Here is an 18615-nt window from a genome sequence, read left to right on the forward strand (position 1 = left end):
ACTCCCACAGTCCAGTGACTTCACATCTCGGCTGGAAAGTGACATTTTTTTCTATATATACCACGGGAATGAATACGGGGACCAAAAAATAAAAAATAATAATAATTAAAAAAAAAAACAAAACCAAAAACAAGTGGCAAAGCAACAAAAGAAAGCTCGAGATGAGGCCGCCAGAGCTGCTTGGCACAAATTAAGAGGTGAGCAAGGTGCTGAAGGAATGAGGCATATCCCCATTAACTGTGAAATAAAAGCAATTTGTTAAAAACATGAGATCAGCTACTCTGTGGACAGAGACATGAGACTCCAGGATAACACCGAGCACTTGCCACTCCACAGATCAGACAAATTGGCAATCATTATATCATCAAAAATTAAAACATTGGTTTTCCTGTCATGTTTAAAATTATTTCTTTTTTTTTTTCTTTTTTTTTGTCTTTTTCTCTCACATCGAAGCCTTTCCAGGGGCCCAAGAGCAGAGCGGGTCAAACCAGGTTGTACTCCTTCAGGTTGAGCTGTAGGATGGTGTCCTTGACGGCTGCAAAGACGAAACGGATGTTCTCTGTGTCTGTGGCACATGTGAAGTGGGAATAGATGATTTTATCACTGTCTGGATTCAAATCCACGAACATCTTGAGGATGAACTCGCGGGCTGCCTGCGCGTCCCTCTGCGGCCCTGCAGCAAACACAGAGCACTTAATGGGATTCTGCTCAGCTCTCCTACCAAGAACAAACCGCCATCCCTTCCTGCATCCAAGCTCCAGGAGCTGGGGATTCTCCAGCTCAAAGCAGACCTGATCCAGGGTCGATGGCTGACACGCAGCGATGTGTTATTTCAGACCGAGCTCTGGGGTACAGAACTCCTTATAACCCCATCTGTGCTGCGTTTGCTGGACAATGGACCCCTGGCACACGTACCACCCCTCTGGGGTTGGGCTCTCTCTCTCTGCATAGTTGAGGAATGACCGGGTCCAAGTGGCACTGCAGTTAAGATGGTATTTTACAGACTGTGCAACTAGGAAGATGGTCACGGTGGAAGGAGATAATAAAAAGTAGATGAAATGCTCACCCGTGTCCTAAGCACGCAGGAAAAAACTCCAGAGGGAGCAAACTCCTGTAAGGGATCCCTCCCCAGGGGCAGTCAGCCCTCCAGAGGTGCAGGGGAGGTGGGTTCAGGCCCCACCCCTTCCGGTCACAGGGGTGCATTGCCCTCACTGCGCTCCCACGGTGGACTCAGTGCTCCCTTCAGGTGATCCATCATTGATTCAGGCCACGATTCAGCAGTTCCCATACAATCTCCCTCCTCTGTGTGTAAATCAATCCCACACCCCCGAGGATGCGGTGTACGTTCAGTGCACAAAGATCTTCCACCAACTCCTCAGTCCATCCTCACTGCCCCAAAACTGGAACTCCCGCCTTCGTTTACTTCAGAGCTGAGAGCTCCTTAGGAAAAGTCACCTCCTGTGAGTCACTGTGCTGGTATTGTGCTCTCAGGAGCATCTCTTGGGACGTGCTCTGATGGGCTCCCTCCCACCCGCAGAGCTCCCGCAGCAGCCACAGCCCTGACTCAGATGAAAGGGGAAAGCACGTGGTGCTCTGACACTATTTGTGCTCCAGCTGCTGCACTCTGTGACAAACACTGCTGTTGGACCCACACATTCACAGCAGCGCAGAGCCACTGCTGGTTTCAGCGTGCTCTCTGACAGCAGGGGGCATGAGACTCCCAGAGCAGGAGGACAACGACAGGACAGACTTCACGCGTGGTTAGAAGCAGCAAGCACTCAGTCTGCCAACCTGCACTTCTTCCCTCCATGCATTTTGGAAAGTGCATCACAACAGTCAGCACATGACAGCGTGGAAAGGGGCGTGCTGCCTGACCCCACCGCCACCTCACCGTGCTCAGCCCCGTGCTGACGCGTTACCAGACAACTCTGAATGCACCTAAGTGCAGAGCTGGAAGTGCAGTGCTATTCTAGCTGACGAACCCTTCAGGTGGGATTTCGTCTGTGCCACGCAGGTATTACTTCCACAACCCAGGTGGCACCTCACTGAGAACTGAATGCTACCTGAGCTCATCCAGCGCTGATGTGTGAGCAGCCTGGGTGTCTGAGCAGTCAGGTTCTCAAAACTGAAACTGCCTTAAAATGCCCAGCACTCCCATGCATTGGTAAAACAGATCACGTGCACAAGAACCCAGGTAAGACTGACTTCATGCATTTTAAAGCATTCAATGACTGCGTGGGGAAAATCCTTTCTATCTCATCCTCCAGGAAAGGTTCACTATCTGTTCATTCGGTTAGATTCTCACTAGCCAAGTAAGATCAGGACATTTTCACGACATTTTCTCATTGCAGTAGGGATTCCCTTTGAAATTAAAGAGCTTTCCCCCCCGATCTGTGTCTTCGAGTTTTCTTTAAAACAGAATCCAACCAAACCAAGCCCTCCCCTCCTTCCAAACACTATTCCTCCATCAGAACACTCACCATCGAACTCTGGGAAATAGTCGACAAGATGGGAGTACAGGATCTTGTCTTCCAACAGATCTTTCTTGTTCAGGAAGAGGATGACCGATGAATTTTGGAACCAGGGGTAAGTGATAATGGTTCGGAAGAGAGCTTTACTCTCCTCCATCCGGTTCTGCAATGAGAAAGCAGTTTGTGAAGACAAGGATTAAGGTGCCCCTCGCTGCCTGCACATGTGGTCAGAGCTGCACAGGACACTTCGACCCCAGGTAAGTGCTGCCTCAAGCAGAGCAGGTGAATGGAAAGCAAACGCAAAGTCTGATGAACTCAAGCCTCATTTGATTGGCAGGTCATTAATATCAAAGACTTTTACAACTCATTTCACACTTTGCAGTCATTTGAGAGAACTGACCGCGGTACTGCGTGAGCTACTGCGTGTTTTCATCTACGGGACAAAACAACACCTGCTTTCACCTCAGGGTACTTTTAGCAGGCACAAAAACTGAGCACTGCGTTTTCAGAGTCCAGGCACCGAGAGAACAACAGCCACAGCACAAAGCAATTTGAGGGAGGAAAAGAGGAAAGCAGGAATAGGGAATTTTAAGAGCATCCTTTCAAATCGCACAGTGTCTTCTGAGACACACAGGGCTCAGCAATTTCAGGCTATTTCTGCATTATTTGAGAAGTACAGACAATTTGAACCTACGATGCATTCCCCATTCCCGGGGACACCGTGATCCACTGAGGCTCACGTTCTCTTCACAATAGGAAGAGCTGAAGGCCAGCTATTCTTACTAGCCCAGCTTGGCACCAAGCACTTTGTTAGCAGCCTCCCAGAAGGCAAACAGACATCCTTCCTTCCCCACCACCCCCTGCAGGGCTCCTCCCTTTGGCTTACCTCATTATCAGACTCCACCAGAACTTGGTCATATTCGCTAAGTGCTACTAAAAACATGATAGAAGTCACATTTTCAAAGCAGTGGATCCACTTCCTCCGTTCTGATCTCTGACCTCCAACATCCACCATTCTGAGGAAGAGAAGAACACAAAATAGCTGCAATTCTCCATGTGAACGCAGAGGACCAGCATGCAAAGAGAACAAACGCCACTCCACCATTCAGGATAACCCAGCGTGGGGATGTAACAACCTGGGATTGCTAACAAAGCCATCCAGTTGGCAAAATAGCCCACTTCAGAAACACATCAAGTAGAAAAGATGGCTGTGAGAGTGTATATTACATTCAGAACCCAAATATCCCCACCGCTGTTGTAGCTGTGCTTTACTCGGGTTTGTTACACAGCTGTCCTTCAGAATTCTCCATCCAACGAGACCCCTTCTGTTTCCTGTGGAAGCACCACGTGCCTCTGAATGTCTCACAGAGCATGCTTTGGAAACAAAACCTTCTTAGGATAGGCCCTGTCCTGGCTCCTCAGTTCTGAGTGCCACCGGTGCAGCATGCTGCACTGATCTGGTGAGACCTGAAGTTCAACACAGCAGCACCAACCCCCACAGCTCTGCTAAAAGCCTGCACCCATCTCACAGCTCAGCCGACCAAACAGAGCAATTCTGGTCCACGTGTAACTGAACGGATTCAGAGCTGGGATGCAGGCTTTATTCCTCTGCTGTAATGGCAGCGTTGTGGTGGAGATGGCAAGCAGGAGCAGAGAAGCAGGGAGGAAAATTGCTTTTGCATGTCATTGTGCCCTCATATGCCGTGCTCATTTCCTGGCTTAACCACATATTGCTGCAGCAGAGGCAGCAAGTGCTGAGGGCACAGAAAACCATCTCTGAGGGCATCACCCACAAGAGGCACTCTCTTTTGGAAGGAGAAATAAACAGCCAAAGTTGCTCAAGCAACGCACTCTCCAAGGCAAATCCATTTCAAGCCAAGTGCCACCCACAGCACATCTCCCCCCCAGACTGGTGGGGCTACCAGCAGCTCAGCAGCCCCACGAGCCTCCACTTCAGCAGGTCCTGTTTCCTGATGGTCAGCGCTTCCTCCTGGAGCTTTCCTTTGAGATAAAACATGGCACCATCCCCTGGCAGCAGATCCTTCACAACAGCACAGTGCACACAGCCACTCAAAGCCTCTCCACTCAGCAGCAGGACACTCTGAAGCAATGCAGAACCCATCCTTCCCAAAACTGAATCACCCTCAGTTCAGCTGTAACACGAATACACCCTCAGTACCTGAAGATAATATTCTCTAGGTCAAAGGGGTACTCTATGATACCGGTCGTAGGAACTCGAACCCGTAGCACATCTTGCTGAGTTGGTAGATATCCTGGAGTGGCGATACGATCCACGTCGCTAAGGTAGCTGCGAGGAGCACCGTGGAAACAAAAAACAAAACAAGCACTGCCTTAGGCTGCAGCACAAACATACAGGTTTAAGCACGGCCACGTTCAGTCCTCCCTTCACTAATGAGAAAGTGACCCGAGGGGTTTGAAACGTGACGTGAAGAACATCAAAACGTATCTCTGGGAAACGCGAAGTGAGGAGCCATCCCCTTCGGAGGACAAACGGATGCATTAAGGACGACTCTGTCAGCGCTGTAGCTGCATGGAAAGCAGCTTCACTACAGAGACTGCTCAATACAGCAGACGCTTCTGTTTCAGAATCAGGTTTCACTTGAGGTTTTCTACTACGGAGGAATCCGTGTTAGTAGGCAGAGGTGGAACAGCCCCTGTTTGTCTGCACTCGGATTTTGTTGATCCATAAGTTGAATATTCACATGCAACTATAAGGCCAGAAGGCAAATGTGGAGGGAAAGCAAGCAATACTTCACTGCCCACGAGCCAGGGCCACATAGATGGCACCAAGCAGAGATTCTAGCCTCACCTGTACCTGAAAGCAGATCTATGAGCACCTTCATCGCCCACCAGAACACCTCAATCCCACACGAGAAGCAGCAAATGTAAGAAATCTCCAGATCTGAACCTGTCCCCAATCAAACAGAGCTTCCCCCTTCTCCTGAAAAGCCCCAGGCCTTCCTGCAGCCAGATTAAAAACACAGCTACTAACAGCTAGCAGTATCGAGCTGATAGAGGCAAACTGCTGGCTCGTGGGTTTTACCCCAGCACACATAGCCAGGTAGCTTGTCTAAAGCACTAACAATGAAAATAACAATACATAAAGGAATCCACTGCAGCATTCGTGTACTCTAACTCAAAAAATAAGAGTTCTCATCTGATGCAGCATCACCACCACGTACAGTGAGTACAACTTACTATTTAGCTGAATCAGACAGTTGATATTCTCTTCTTCTGTCATAACACTCCTGTATTCCAGGGTCATTCCACAAGGTTTTAATTGCACTTACGTAGGGCTGCTCAAACGTCATGACCTTTTCTACATCCACTTCCCGGATCAGGACTGCGTTGGCCTGAAGATGGAAAAGCAAAATAACTCTCAGGTGAACCGAGCCCCCTCCTTATGATTTATAGGAACAGAGGCACTGCTGTGGTGTCCTTCAGACACAACCCCTTCCAAGAGAGGAACTGAAAACCCCCATTTACAGTCTGTAAGCACAGGAAGACCCAGAATCTGAGAGCACCACAGCAAAGTGCCCACGAGGATGCTGCCTACACCACGCTGCTGTCTGAAGTCCTGGTTCACTTGTCACAGAGAGGGTTTGGTGGGTTGTTGGGGTTTTTTTTGCCTACGTCAAGAAAAATAAAAAGCAAAGCCAAGCTCTGCACAAATGGTTATAGGTAGAAGTCAGCTGCAGCTATCCCAACAGCCCTGCCACAGCCCAAGGTGGGCTCCCTTCTCTGAAGGCACAAAGGACACCCAGCCCTGCTAACAGGTGGCCAACACCAGCTCTGCGTTGCTGCGAGACAGAACAGCTAAAGCACGACTACTCTGACACCATGCATTACAAGCATTGAGGAAGCAAAACGCTGGGAAACCTGATTTCATGGTGCACCCAGAACAGGACCCCCCTTCCCCAAATAACTGCAACGTTAGATCAGAGTTAACTGAAAAAGATTATCCCTGGAGCCAAGACAGGTGAAGGCAAACAGCAGAACTGTGATTCAAGCAGAGGCTGAGACCAAAACCCTTCAAGGAAGGCAGCACCTTTGGTCAACACTTATCAGAAAGATTGATAGCTGGCAGGAGTAGCAATAAAAGTGTTCAGGTGTGACCACTCAGAGGAAATAAAGCACAACCGACGACAGTGAACCTGTGAAATCTGCACACAGAGCCCCTGTCCTGGATCGAGCTCCAATTCCTCGCTCCCCCATTCACCAGAGTGTGCAAACCACCCCGAGCACAACTTCATGCAGACAGAGCACCATGAGGACTCCTTCCTCCAGGTGGAAAGCTGCTTCAGCCCTCAACCAAAGGCAGCAGATGGAGTCAGAGATCACAGAATGGCATAAAGGGCCGTCCTTAAGCACATTAAAGAACGAAATAATGCAGGGAAGAGTTCAGGGAGGTTGAGACTGCAATGTAGAAGGGCTCAAGCAAACAGGAGCCTGGAAGCCAAACACCACTATTCCCATTACCTTAAAATGAGCAGAAATTCTGAGAAACTTACCTTGTTCTGTTCGTATTTGTACAGAATCTTCAGGGTTTCCATGGCCCTGATCATGGACTGCATGGCAGTGAAGATGTTTTGATATACCAGCTTGGTAAAACCTTTTTTGTCCTCTTCAGAGTAGCCTGAGCCATGAATGATACGCATTTGCTTAATGAACGTGCTTTTTCCACTCTCCCCAGTGCCTACAGAACGCAAGAGAGAGCGTTAGTGCCCACTGCAAGAAGGGCTTGGCACAGAGATCAGCACCCCCAAATCCTGCCGTGCTCGCTGCCTGTCCAGCCGCTTCCCCAGTGCTGCCCCACGGCTCGGGACCACGGCCCGGACGCTCCTGCTCAGCCCTGGGTGGACATCTTGTCCTGTGCTCGCTCCAAATCTCACGTTACAGCCACTCCCCCCCGTCCTGCGTCAAAGGGCCCCGCGCCGTCACACCTGAGCTGCTCCCAGGTCCTCCAGGAGATGCTCGGCAGCCGCACACGGCCCCGCAGGGACGGCAGAGGCAGCGAGGAGCAGCGCTCCCACCGAGAGCTCCTTCCCCTACAGACTCAGCATCGCTTGTGGAGAAGAGCAGCACGCAGCAGAAGAGCCAGCCCTAAGGGGGAGCAGAGCCCGAGGAACCGCTCATCCGTCTGCCACCAGCGACGCAGTCTCTGCCTGGTAACGAGCTACCACGAAACGGTGTCTGCTGCTCAGGACTGACACAGAAATCCTCTCGGCTCAGCTGCAGCGTTGTGTGCTGCGGGGCTGCACCCTGCACCCCAGGTTTGCATTCTGGGGCTGCACCCTGCACCCCAGGTTTGCACTCTGGGGCTGCACCCTGCACCCCAGGTTTGCACTCTGGGGCTGCACCCTGCACCCCTTCCCACCTCGAAACCTCCAGCACCACTCGCAGCCTTTGGATGCAACGGAGTTAAAAACAGCAGCTGACAGGCAGAGCAAAGTCGGATGTCGCTCGCAGCTGCCCGCTCCCAGCAGGCTGCTGGTTCCTTATTGCACGTGTTTAGTGCCCTGGAGGAGCTGGGTCCCAAGAGCAGATGGGAGGGCAGGACAGTGCTTCCTGCAGTCAGCTGGGCAGCTCCAAGCACTCCTACGTTTATGGCCCCAGAAAAGTGATGGTGAAGTCAGGAAAGCCAACAGCTTACATAAGAAGCCAGTAGGAAGTTGAAAGGAACAAATGTCAGCAGGTAAAAGGCTCGAGCCTCAACGCGGGCTTGTTGTATTCCAGATCTATGGGTCTGATGGGAAGAGCCCAGCAAGTCCCATTCCACACAGACACAGTACGTTCAGAGGAAGGGACACACAGGTAACACCTCACTCGTGCTGAGTGTACCACCACACTGCACCCCACAGCCAACAGCCCGAGCACAAAGCACCGAGCAGCAGCATCCAGCCCCCCAGCCAGCCAGCCCCCCAGCCAGCCAGCCCCCCAGCCAGCCAGCCCCCCAGCCAGCCAGCCCCCCAGCCAGCCAGCCCCCCAGCCAGCCATCGAGATGCAGGCCACACAACCCAAAGAGGTGGCTCTTTCTAAACGAGCTGGTCCCTCAATTAACACCCATCTCGTTAACTGACTGACCCTTTGGATCTCCGGTTACAAGTGCACTGCCAGCAGAGCCCATGCCTTCCCCCCAGCTCCACCCATCCAGCAGAGCTGGGCACACCGAGGCAGCATCTCAAGATCTCACTCATCGCAGCGCTCACCAGCAGATTCCCAATTACTCACGCTCCCAGCGCCGGGATAAAAAGGCAAACAAATAAATAAGCCCAAATAAAAGCAGCAAGCATATAAATAGAAGCAGCGTGTTTAAAATAAACAGGCAAACTCTCCCCCATCTCCACCAACAGACAGAGGTGGTTTTTTTTTTTGCCGGCGCAGTTAAAGAAATTAACATCACAAACACCATCACCACCGGCGAGCCGACTCCATCTCAAACAGAAAGCCGCTGCAAGCAGGGGGGGAAAACTGGAAACCGAAATATTCTGTGGTTAGGTGCACTGCGGTGAGAAAGACTTCCTCGCCTCTTACCACAGCGACCAGAAGGGAGGAGAGAAGAAAGCATTCTGATAGTGAAAACACGAGGCAAACCTCAGCAGTGTTCACCTGCTCCCGAGCTGGGCTGCTCCATCATCATCCGTGTTAATATCATTACGGGGGGGGTTGGTTGGTTTTGTTTTTTTAAAGCTGCCTCCTGTTTTCGTGTGGGCCATGGACAACACAGAGCACCAGCACAGCGTCAGCAGCTCCGCCGAGCACCGAAACCCTTCTTGCATGGCAGCAGAGCTCGCCGTGCCTCCCTCAGCACGTGGAAGCTGCACTGCCCCCCACCCATCACCGGTGCCCCCCACGTATCTGTACACCCAACCAACGCTGCCCCGATGCTCAATGAGCAGCGATCCCATGGGAACTTGTGGACGGAGTATTCTCCCCCCTGTTGCCACCCCAGTGAAAAAAAAAAGGCCAACGATGACCTTATACCAAAGGGCAACGTCCAATATCTTGAAATAAAAACCTCTCATTGCCGGGTTAACCACTGAACAGCAGCGTTACTCTTCACTGCCAGTCCCTGGGATAGAAGAAAAACCATCACTGCTTCTCAACATGGAAACTCCCTCCTCACACAAGATGCGGGGTGCTGGGAAAAGCCCTCCTGCCAATATCTGTGCATGGAAGACCTCCACCTCACACCAAGACAAAGAAATCCACGCCAGCAGTGATTGCATGAAGGAGACGGAACGCCCATGGCGTGCAGCAGCCTAAGGTGGGTGATGTGCAGGGCTGCACCCACTGAAAGCAAACACCACCAAGGGCTTCACCTCCCTAACTATGCTCTAAAACCGGTTGCTACCGGGTAAGCAATGCTCCCGTGTCATTTTGGGGACATTTTGGTTGGTTGGTTTGTTTGCAAACCTGATGCTGAAAAAATATATATTAAAAAAAAAAGGTTTCTTGAGCATCTTCCCTTTCTTCTCTGAAGTGCAATCTTTAGATCCAGTGGGATCCTCTTAACCCAGATCTAGCCTATAGCTCCAACCTATTTTGAAACAACTGCCTCTTTGGGACCGCTTTAAGGAAGCATGACAGCACCGGGCCGTCCCCCACTGCCAGAAACTGAGCCAGCACCCAAAGCAGCGCCCACCCTACAATGACCGCTGCCACCCTGAGGACGGGGCAGCCCCGGCCTCCTTTGGGTTCACGTCACCACCAGGATGCTCCTCATCCTTCACCTGTGCCTCGCAGCAGACCCCGAGCGAACAGCTCCAACCATCACATTCACTTTCCTGTTTCCCGCTGACAGCCAGGCAGCCCTCCAGCAGCAGGCAGGACGCAGACACACTGCCCACGGACTGCGACCACCCGCGCTTCCTTCGGGGCTCCCGGGATGTGAGCACTGCTCCGCGCACCGGAGGAGCGCACACGTGGCCGAGAGCCCAACGGATGCTCCACAGCCCTCTACCTACGAACCTCACCCACCCCGGCGCAGTCAGACGGACACACCGCCCCATCCTCAGCTCACGGCCATTTCCTCGCACACCGCTCCGTGCCCCCGTGGCTTTGCTGCAGGGCACCTCCCCCAGGGCAGCCCCCACCGCCTCACATTTCCCCACAGCCCATTTTTCACGTGCACGCAGAAGGAGCTCTATCCCCTCACTCCCATTCTCCATCTCCTATTGCCATTCCTTCTTCCTGTCCCCCAAATCCCCTCTCCTCCATTCCTATTCTCCAACCTCTATTCCCATTCCTTCTCCCTATCCCCCCATCCCCAATCCCCATCCCCTCTCCACCATTCTCCACTCCTTCTGTCTCCTCATTCCCCATCCCTTCTCTCCACTGCCTATCCCCATTCCCTCTCCACATTCCCTATCTCCATTCCCCATCCCCTCTCCCCAATTCCTTCTCCCTATACCCCATTCCCATTCCTCATCCTTCTTCCCATCCCCCTCTCCCCATTCCTTCTCCCTATACCCCATCCCCCCTCCCCACCTCCTCTCCCCCACTCCCATCCCCTCTCCACCGTTCCTTCCCTCTATCCCCCATCCCCCCTCTCCCATTCCCCATCCCTTCTCCCCATCCCTATCCCCATACCCCATACCCCATCCCCTCTCCCCCATTCCTCCTCCCCATCCCCTCCCCCCTCCTCCCGCTGTCAACATCGATTTTCTATTTTTTTTCCCCCACAGAACCGCATCCATCGCTCGGAACAAAGGGCGGCCCCGCCGTGCCCGCCCCGCCCGCCGCCCCTCACCCAGCAGCAGCAGCTTCAGCTCGCGCCGCGCGTCGCGCTTGTCCCTCCGCAGCTGCTTCTCGATCTCCGCGTTGATGCGTTTCGACTCCTTCACCTCGTCGCTCAGGCAACAAGCCATCATGGACTCCAGAGTCATGGTCCCGCCGCCGCCGGGACGCACCCGTCCGCCCGGCGCCGATCACCGTTCTCCGCGCGGCCGGGACCCCCCGGCCCGGCCCGGCCCGGCCCTTCCCCACCCTCCCTCCCCGGCGTCCGCCCGGCCCGGCCCAGCCCGGCCTCGACCCGACCCCAGCGGCCGGGCCTAGCAGCGCCGCCGCCGGCACCTCAGCGCGCTGCCCCCGCCCGCCGCTCCCTCCTCGCACGGCCCCGCCGAGCCAGCGAGCAGCCGGCGCAACCCAACCCACTGCCGCCGAAAACAAGCGCTGACCGACGGCCCCCGCGGCCAATGGGACGGCGCGTAGGGCGGAGGGGCGGGGTTTTCCCCCGCGGCTGGGCGGGGCTCCGCGCCGACCGGAGAGCAGGTTTGGTTGGCCGCGCAGTGGGCGGGGCTTGCGACGCGCGTTCCCAGGGCGGGGCGGCGCCGCGGGGCATTGTGGGACGGCGGAGGACCGGCGGCCATGGTGCGGCCCTGCGGCAGCGCCCACCCCCCCTCCCCCCCCCCCGGGCCCTTCCGGTCCGGTACCGCCGTAGGCCGCGGTCCTCCGGGCGTTGTTCTGCGCTGCAGCCGTTACTCGCCCGCCTCCCGGGCGCTGCCCGAGGCCGGGACGCGGCTCACGGCGCCGTCGGGATCGTTCATCCCGACCCCCTGAGCCCCTGCACGGCGCTCACACAGCAGCTGCTGTTCGTCACCTGAACCCCACCCGCTCCCGGTCCTACACGACGGAAGGATCTGACTCCACATGCGTCCGTTTCCCGCAGTGGTCTCACCGGTGCTCGCCCTTTCACCTCTGGGCCTCCCTCTGACCGATGCCCGACGGAGGAACGTGTCCCCTCTGTAACCGCTCCGTGGTGGAGGAGGTGGCAGCTGAGAGTTCTCCTATAGAGACACCAGAACCGAAGTCACAGTGTGCTGTGCAGGTCCTGTAACTTCAGATAGAGGACTGAGGTTCCTACATCGCTCCCAGCGCTCAGGGTGAGGCACTGAGCTGCTCCTCGTGTCCTCAGGCTGTGAGCGAGAGATGGATGCGGTGCGCTGGGAGGGGCTGCAGTTACCTGGGGCTGCTTTGAGCGCGGGGAGCTGCGGTCCTGCTTAGCTCCCCTTGAGCACAATCACAGCGTAAGAGGTGCTGTAGAAGTTCCCTCCATTTGTCAAAAAGAGAGAAAGAAGAGTAACATAATTGACACCCATCCTCTGGACCCGTTGCGTGGTTGTTACACCTGCTCTGGTGGATCCTGCTCAAACCATCAGCTGAAAACTCAGGGAAGTGCTGCTCCTGGGGAATGGCAGCCTGCTTGCTCCCACCCTTTCGGTTTCAATACTGAGAATCTCACCTAGAAAGCACGAGAACCAGGATCTCCCTCAGCCTGGTCGCTGGTGTGCTGTACACATCCCTAACCCCAGCCTTCATGTCGCTGCCCCACGTGCATTGCTGTGCCTGCACACTTCAGGTTCCTTGCCTTTCTCTCCCTGCCAGCCCACCACAACCACTGCTGTCAGCATGTCACCTCCTTCCAGGCCGTTCCTGCTGCACTCCATGCTTTGCTGCTGGCTTCTGACCAGAGCTGCTTGCCTGAGCAGGGACATTCCTGCCCATCTGCTCGGTCCTGCCTCTGTTTTCCAGCAGACTGGCGAGGGCGTGGGATCCTTGTGGTTTTCTGTGGCTTCTTGAGTTCTGCACAAAGAATTTAATGAGCAGGATTTCCCAGCAGATTGATCCTGAGCAGCTAGCAGAGGTGATCAGAGCAATTATCTTCATGGCCCCTATCTGCAGCATTTACAGAGGAAGGTCCTGACCCTCGTAAAGGAAATTCTGTCACGGGGGCCATCAGGATGCATGCACCCCCAAGTCCCATTCCCTTTTTCTTTCCTGGCCCCATTTCTTAGGTGCTTTTTAGTTCTGCATGAAAGGAATGGAGCAGGGACATCCCAGCTGCACTTTGCTGCAGCTGCTCATAACGGAGGGAAGGTTGCATGGCTTAAGAAAGCAGCTGGCAAGCAAAACAGGAGGATGCTCCCTCTGTAAAAGGGGAATGAGCACCAGTCCCGGCTCAGTCAGGCACACAGAAGTACAGAATCACAGAATAATTAAGGTTGGAAAAGACCTCTATGATCACCAAATCCCACCCCAGCCCACCGCGCCCACTGACCACATCCTTCAGTGCCACAGTTCTTGGACACCTCTGGTGCTGGTGCCTGCATCGCCGCCCTGGGCAGTAATTTATATTCTTTCTGTGGATTAATTGCTCCTGATGCCCAGCCTGTACCGCCCCGGCACAACTTAGGGCCCCCACCTCTCAACCCTGCTACCCCACCTCCCAGCACTCAAGGCAGACCCTTGGGTGCACGTTTCCCTGGCATGCATTGTGACGTGCTGGGACCACGAAGCACCAATGTCTGAGCATTCAGCCCTCACATCTCCTCCCACTATCAGTATTTTATTATTTATTATCATTTATCCATTTAAAGCTTCGGATCGAGGTGCTACAGTTCACCTCTCAGCCGAGCTGTCAGCAGCGGAGCTGCAGAGATGGTGCAGGGCTACAGATCCCCCGGGGCGACATTTTCTGTCGGGGTAGCGGAAGGTTTCTCCCTCCCGGAGGGTCGGGAAATGCAGCCCGGGGTTTGGCTGCCATCTCATTTCTCAAAGCAGGATCCAGCGCGAGCGGAGGAGCAACGCCGGATCCCAACAGAGCCCGACCCGACCCGTGCGACGGATGGGCACGGGAACCGCCGCCGGTCGGGGCGGGTCCGAGACCGAAACCGAGACCGAAACCGAGACCGGGCGGAGCGGGGCGGCGGAGCCGGCAGAGGGCAGCAGTGCTGCGCCCGCGGTCCGACCCTGAGCTGTGTACGAACAGCCGGGATGGACGGCAGCCGGGGCTGGGGAGCGGCATCGCGATATAGGGATGCGTAGGGACAGCATTCCCTTCACAGTGCTGGGACGGATGGCGTCCAGAGCCCTGGGGGGCAGAATCCCATTTAGAATGCAGCGAAGGGATGACACCCCCATCACAAAGCTGGGATGGATAGCATCCAGGGCCTGGGGAGCAGAATTCCCATTGTGGTGTTGGGATCAATGGCATCCAGGGCCTGGGGAGCAGAATTCCCATTGTGGTGTTGGGATCAATGGCATCCAGGGCCTGGGGAGCAGAATTCCCATTGTGGTGTTGGGATCAATGGCATCCAGGGCCTGGGGAACAGCATCCCTATAACATCATCCCTATAGAGTGCTGCAAAGGGACAGCATCTCCATCACAGCGCTGGGATGGATGGCATCCGGGGAGTAGCAACCTGATGTGGGCAGCATCCCTACGCAGTCCTGCAGAAGGACAGCATCCAGGGCCCAAGGGAGCAGCAGCAGCTTGCACCACCCTGGAATAGGTCACGGCCCTTCCTCCAGCAGGCTGAGCAGCACGCCGTGCCAGCTGCCATGCCAGCCCCCTGCCCATCACGCTGCATTAGCCAAGACCCCCTCCATCAGCTCTGCCATCCCCTTCCTTGCACTGCATCACTCAAAGCACTGCCCTGGAGGCCATGAGCCGGGCTTATGGACATGCAGGGTCTCTTCCTGCAGCCTGAGCACTGCAAGCAGGACTGCCACACAGGCGCCAGATGTTTCAGCATCTCCCCCTCCCCAAATTATTTTTGCAAGCTGTTCAGTCGCCTGTCACAGGGAGATGTCACTAGGAGGTTTGAGTTCTCAGGGAAGAGGGGGAAAAGAGCCCAGATCAAACACGCAGCTGGTGACAGCCAGTGCTGGATTTGGTTTTAAAACCGTATGTTTTGCATCTGGCTTGCCGTGTCTTTTGTAGGTGGGCTCAGTGCACGGTAAATCAGGATAACAAACCTACGTTTACCATGATCCTTTCATCTCCTAGGATCCCAAAGCACACCATTTAATTGCACTCAACCTGCACACAGATTTCATAAATAAAGGAATGATGAATTAGCACAGCTGCTGCAGCGTTCACACGAGTTCCTAAGACACAATCTCCTCGTGCAATCAATCCAGCCCCATGCTTCAGTGTTTTGTCATAAATTGAGGTCAGGAAGAAATGTTCTCCCTACCTGGAATGCAGTGCTGCTGAACAAGCTGAGTGTAGGAAGACACTCGAGGATGTGGTAATCCGTCTCCCGCGTGTGCGACGCTGCTGCAAATACTCATTTGTTGTCTCTCCCGTGCACTCAGTGAGCACTGATCCTGCACGAGGGCAGCAGGGAAGAGATGTGGGGTCTGCGCGGAGGTTATCTGCCTTTGCTGGAGCTCAGTGCTGTTGCAGTGCTTGCTTGGGAGCAGTGATTCCAGGCCACGTGCTTCCTCCTCACACCTCAGCTGCAAAACCCCTTTTCCTGCGAGGGAGCGTGAAGCAGTTCCTTGCACCTCAGCTGCTAAAAAGGATGCTAATTATCCCTAATCATTCTGCAGCAAAAACAAAGGGCACAGCAGCCACCTGGAGGCACACAGCCTGGTTGTTCCTGATCAGGAGAGATCAAAGAGGGCAGAAATATTTGATGGGACCTTCCTTGGCGCATCACCGTGGCTCTGAAATGGGGGAGTGGGGTTTGGGGAGCGTGCTGGGGGATGCAGTGCTGGGGGATGCAGTGCTGGGGGATGTGTTCAGCTCGAGGCCTCGGGGCTCAGGAGTGGAAAAATGCAAGAAGCATTCCTTGTCTCAGGGCCTGAACTGCTGCTGGGCCTTCCTCTTTAATTCCAACTGAAAGAGACTTTCATTCCTCCCAGGATAAAAGTAGGGTGGTAGAGCCTGCGTTCCCATTGCAACAGCAGCGTGATCCTCACCTTGTGTCCAGAGAAGAAAGCGCCTCTGCAGCCTCTCTCCGTGCGCCGGAGTGGGACATAACATCAGAATAATTTTCAAAGGCTCTTCATTGAACGGGTTTCTTTTTGGCAGCTTTGTTAGATTGCTTCACTTGGGATCCTCAGAGCCCCTTCCCTGCCCCATGGAGCCCCCTTTGCCAGCAGGACCCCCCCTGCATGCCATGTTCCTCCAGTGCTGCTCCACTGCCGTGCCCAGGCCGTCCCCATCCCTGCTCACACACAGCCCCACGGCTTGGGCAAGGTTATAATCCTCTCTTTTCAGAGGCAGACGTGTGGGCCAGCTGGAGACAGCCCATTAAAGTGCCATTTACTGGGCACAAGCGAATTTGTGTTCCCCAGGACTGGGATTTGCCAAGATTATACCATAAATTAGAGCGTTTCCTGGAAGAAAGTAAGGAGAGAAGAAGGAGAAGAAAAAAAAAGATAAAATGGAACATTTTGTAGCCAACATAAAAGTCAATAAAGGAACGTTTCATTTTCCACTTGGAAGGGAGCAGCAGCATGCTGTTACGGGCTGAAGGAGGGCCGAGATGCTCCTTCCCTTCACCTGAGTGTGGGGTCAGCACCCCCTGCACAGGGCAACACTCCATCCCGTGGGAGAGAAAACAGGGGCACGCAGCAGGAACACGGTCTGCTCGTCCCAACTAACAGCAGCGTGAGCCTCCAAGAGCCCCCCATGCACTCCGAGGGGTCTGCAACCAACAGGAGTGCACTAAAAATGGGGAGTGGGGCACCCCACTGTGCAGCCCCCATCCTGCAGGGACACAAAGCCTGCCTGCACCGTTAATCATCCTCGGCAGGAAGCTGTCACAGTTTGCACTAATATGGAGATGTCGGAGGGAAAAAGCTCCTGCACAGTATGCAGGAGCTGTCACAATAACTCAGCTGCTATATTGTTCTCTTTAAAAATAAATAGCACAACAGCCCAGCCTTCATTGCTGGAGTCATGACGTGCGAGGTTTTATTTTTAATCAGAAAATGCACTGACTTCAAGATAGGCAGAGAGCAGCAGCTGAAAGTGATGAAGGCTCCCTGTGCACACACACACCTGCTCCTGGCTCCTTGTTTTCACCGTGCAGGGACCCAGCAGCATTGCTCCGTTCACCAGCACCCGAGCACCGCTGCCTCTGCCCATGGTGCTCCGCCATGGTGCTGCTCTGAGCACGGATTCTTCCAGCAAAGGAAAGCAGAGAAGAGGCACTGCTTTGTCCTGGGGATCCCTGGGGCATGGCAGCTCAAAATTTGGGCCTCACACTGTGATGATGAGCCCTGCACTATGATGGTGCATTGGGATGGTGAGCCCCACATTGCCAAGGGGCTCAGACCCTGCAGCATCACACCAAGAGCCGTAAGGAGAAGGGGAGGGGGCTTTGCTGACAGCCAAGTTGGCCCAGAGCAGATGGGACTGACCCACCTGGCGGCCTCCAGGGATGGTATTGGTGGACAGAGGAAGGGCAGCTTACGTTGTCAGCCTGGAGTTGTGCAAGGCCTTTGCACGGCCCCACACCACACCCTTGTCTCTAAATGGGAGAAATATGGGGTTTGAAGGGTGGGCCAAGCGAGGTGGATAAGGAATTGGTTGGGAGGTCACAGCTGGAGCACTGCAGTCCATGGCAGTCCAGCAGTCCCCACTTGGGATGCACTTATGGGGCGGGAGGGGAACCGTCCCATGTGCTCTGCCCTCGTGAGGTCCCAGCTGCAGTGCCGTGCCCAGGCCTGGACCCACAGCGCAGGAAAGATGTGGGGCTGTGGGAGTGGGACCGGAAAATGCTCTGAGCACTGGAGCACCTCTGCTATGGAGACAGCTGATGGAGCTGGGGGTGTTTGGCTCTGGGGAGTCCTCACTGTGGCCTTATAGTGCAGTACAGGCAGCAGGAGGAGATTTTTTACATGGTCTGATAGTGACAGAACGAGGGGGAATGGCTTTAAACTAAAAGAGAGGAGATTTAGGTTCGATGTGAGGAAGAAATCCTTCACCCAGAGGCAGTGAGGCCCCAGCACTGCTGCCCGGAGCTGTGGGTGCCCCATTCCTGGAGGTGCCCCACGCGTGGATGGGCTCTGGGCATCCCGAGCTCGTGTGTGTGTGTGGGGAGGGGGGGTATGGGGGCATCCAGCCAGCGGCAAGAGTGGCAGAGCTGGATGATCTTTAAGGTCCCCCCCCAACCCAAATCCTTCCCTGATCCCATGACGCCCCGCCGGACCCAGCAGGTGCGGGGCTCTCCGTCCCAGGGCAGACCCCAAAAGGATCCCACGGAGCGGGGTCTGACCGAGAACCGGGGTTGGGGGGGGCAGAGCATCATGGCTGGCGAAGGACGGGGAGGGGGTGGGAGGAGGGACGGGGGGGGGAGCGGGGGGTGGGAAGAGCAGCTCCGCG

General features: G+C 54.8%; 1 protein-coding gene across 1 annotated transcript; it reads right to left on the reverse strand.

Annotated features, from left to right (window-relative positions):
• Positions 1-403: 403 nt before the first annotated feature.
• Positions 404-11480, reverse strand: GNA11 (G protein subunit alpha 11). The gene is made up of 7 exons (XM_065747410.1): positions 11245-11480; positions 7004-7188; positions 5691-5845; positions 4651-4779; positions 3358-3487; positions 2481-2634; positions 404-673 (listed from the first exon to the last, which is right to left on the reverse strand). Exons 1-7 carry the CDS (start codon positions 11378-11380, stop codon positions 483-485), a joined length of 1080 nt encoding a protein of 359 aa, XP_065603482.1. The 5' UTR covers positions 11381-11480; the 3' UTR covers positions 404-482.
• Positions 11481-18615: the final 7135 nt, after the last annotated feature.

The sequence above is a fragment of the Cyrtonyx montezumae genome, unplaced genomic scaffold, assembly GCF_038088225.1.
Source record: "Cyrtonyx montezumae isolate F1298 unplaced genomic scaffold, pur_monq_1.0 scaffold_44, whole genome shotgun sequence".
Lineage (NCBI taxonomy): Eukaryota > Metazoa > Chordata > Aves > Galliformes > Odontophoridae > Cyrtonyx > Cyrtonyx montezumae.

Bases quoted from the DNA above. Each gene is read 5' to 3' on its own strand.
- GNA11 (XM_065747410.1), bottom strand. From the start codon at position 11,380: ATGACTCTGGAGTCCATGATGGCTTGTTGCCTGAGCGACGAGGTGAAG. The intron at 7,189-11,244 runs GTGAGGGGCGGC...TGCGTTCTGTAG, and splicing joins GCTGAAGCTGCTGCTGCTGG to GCACTGGGGAGAGTGGAAAA. The intron at 5,846-7,003 runs GTAAGTTTCTCA...TTCCATCTTCAG, and splicing joins ACAAATACGAACAGAACAAG to GCCAACGCAGTCCTGATCCG.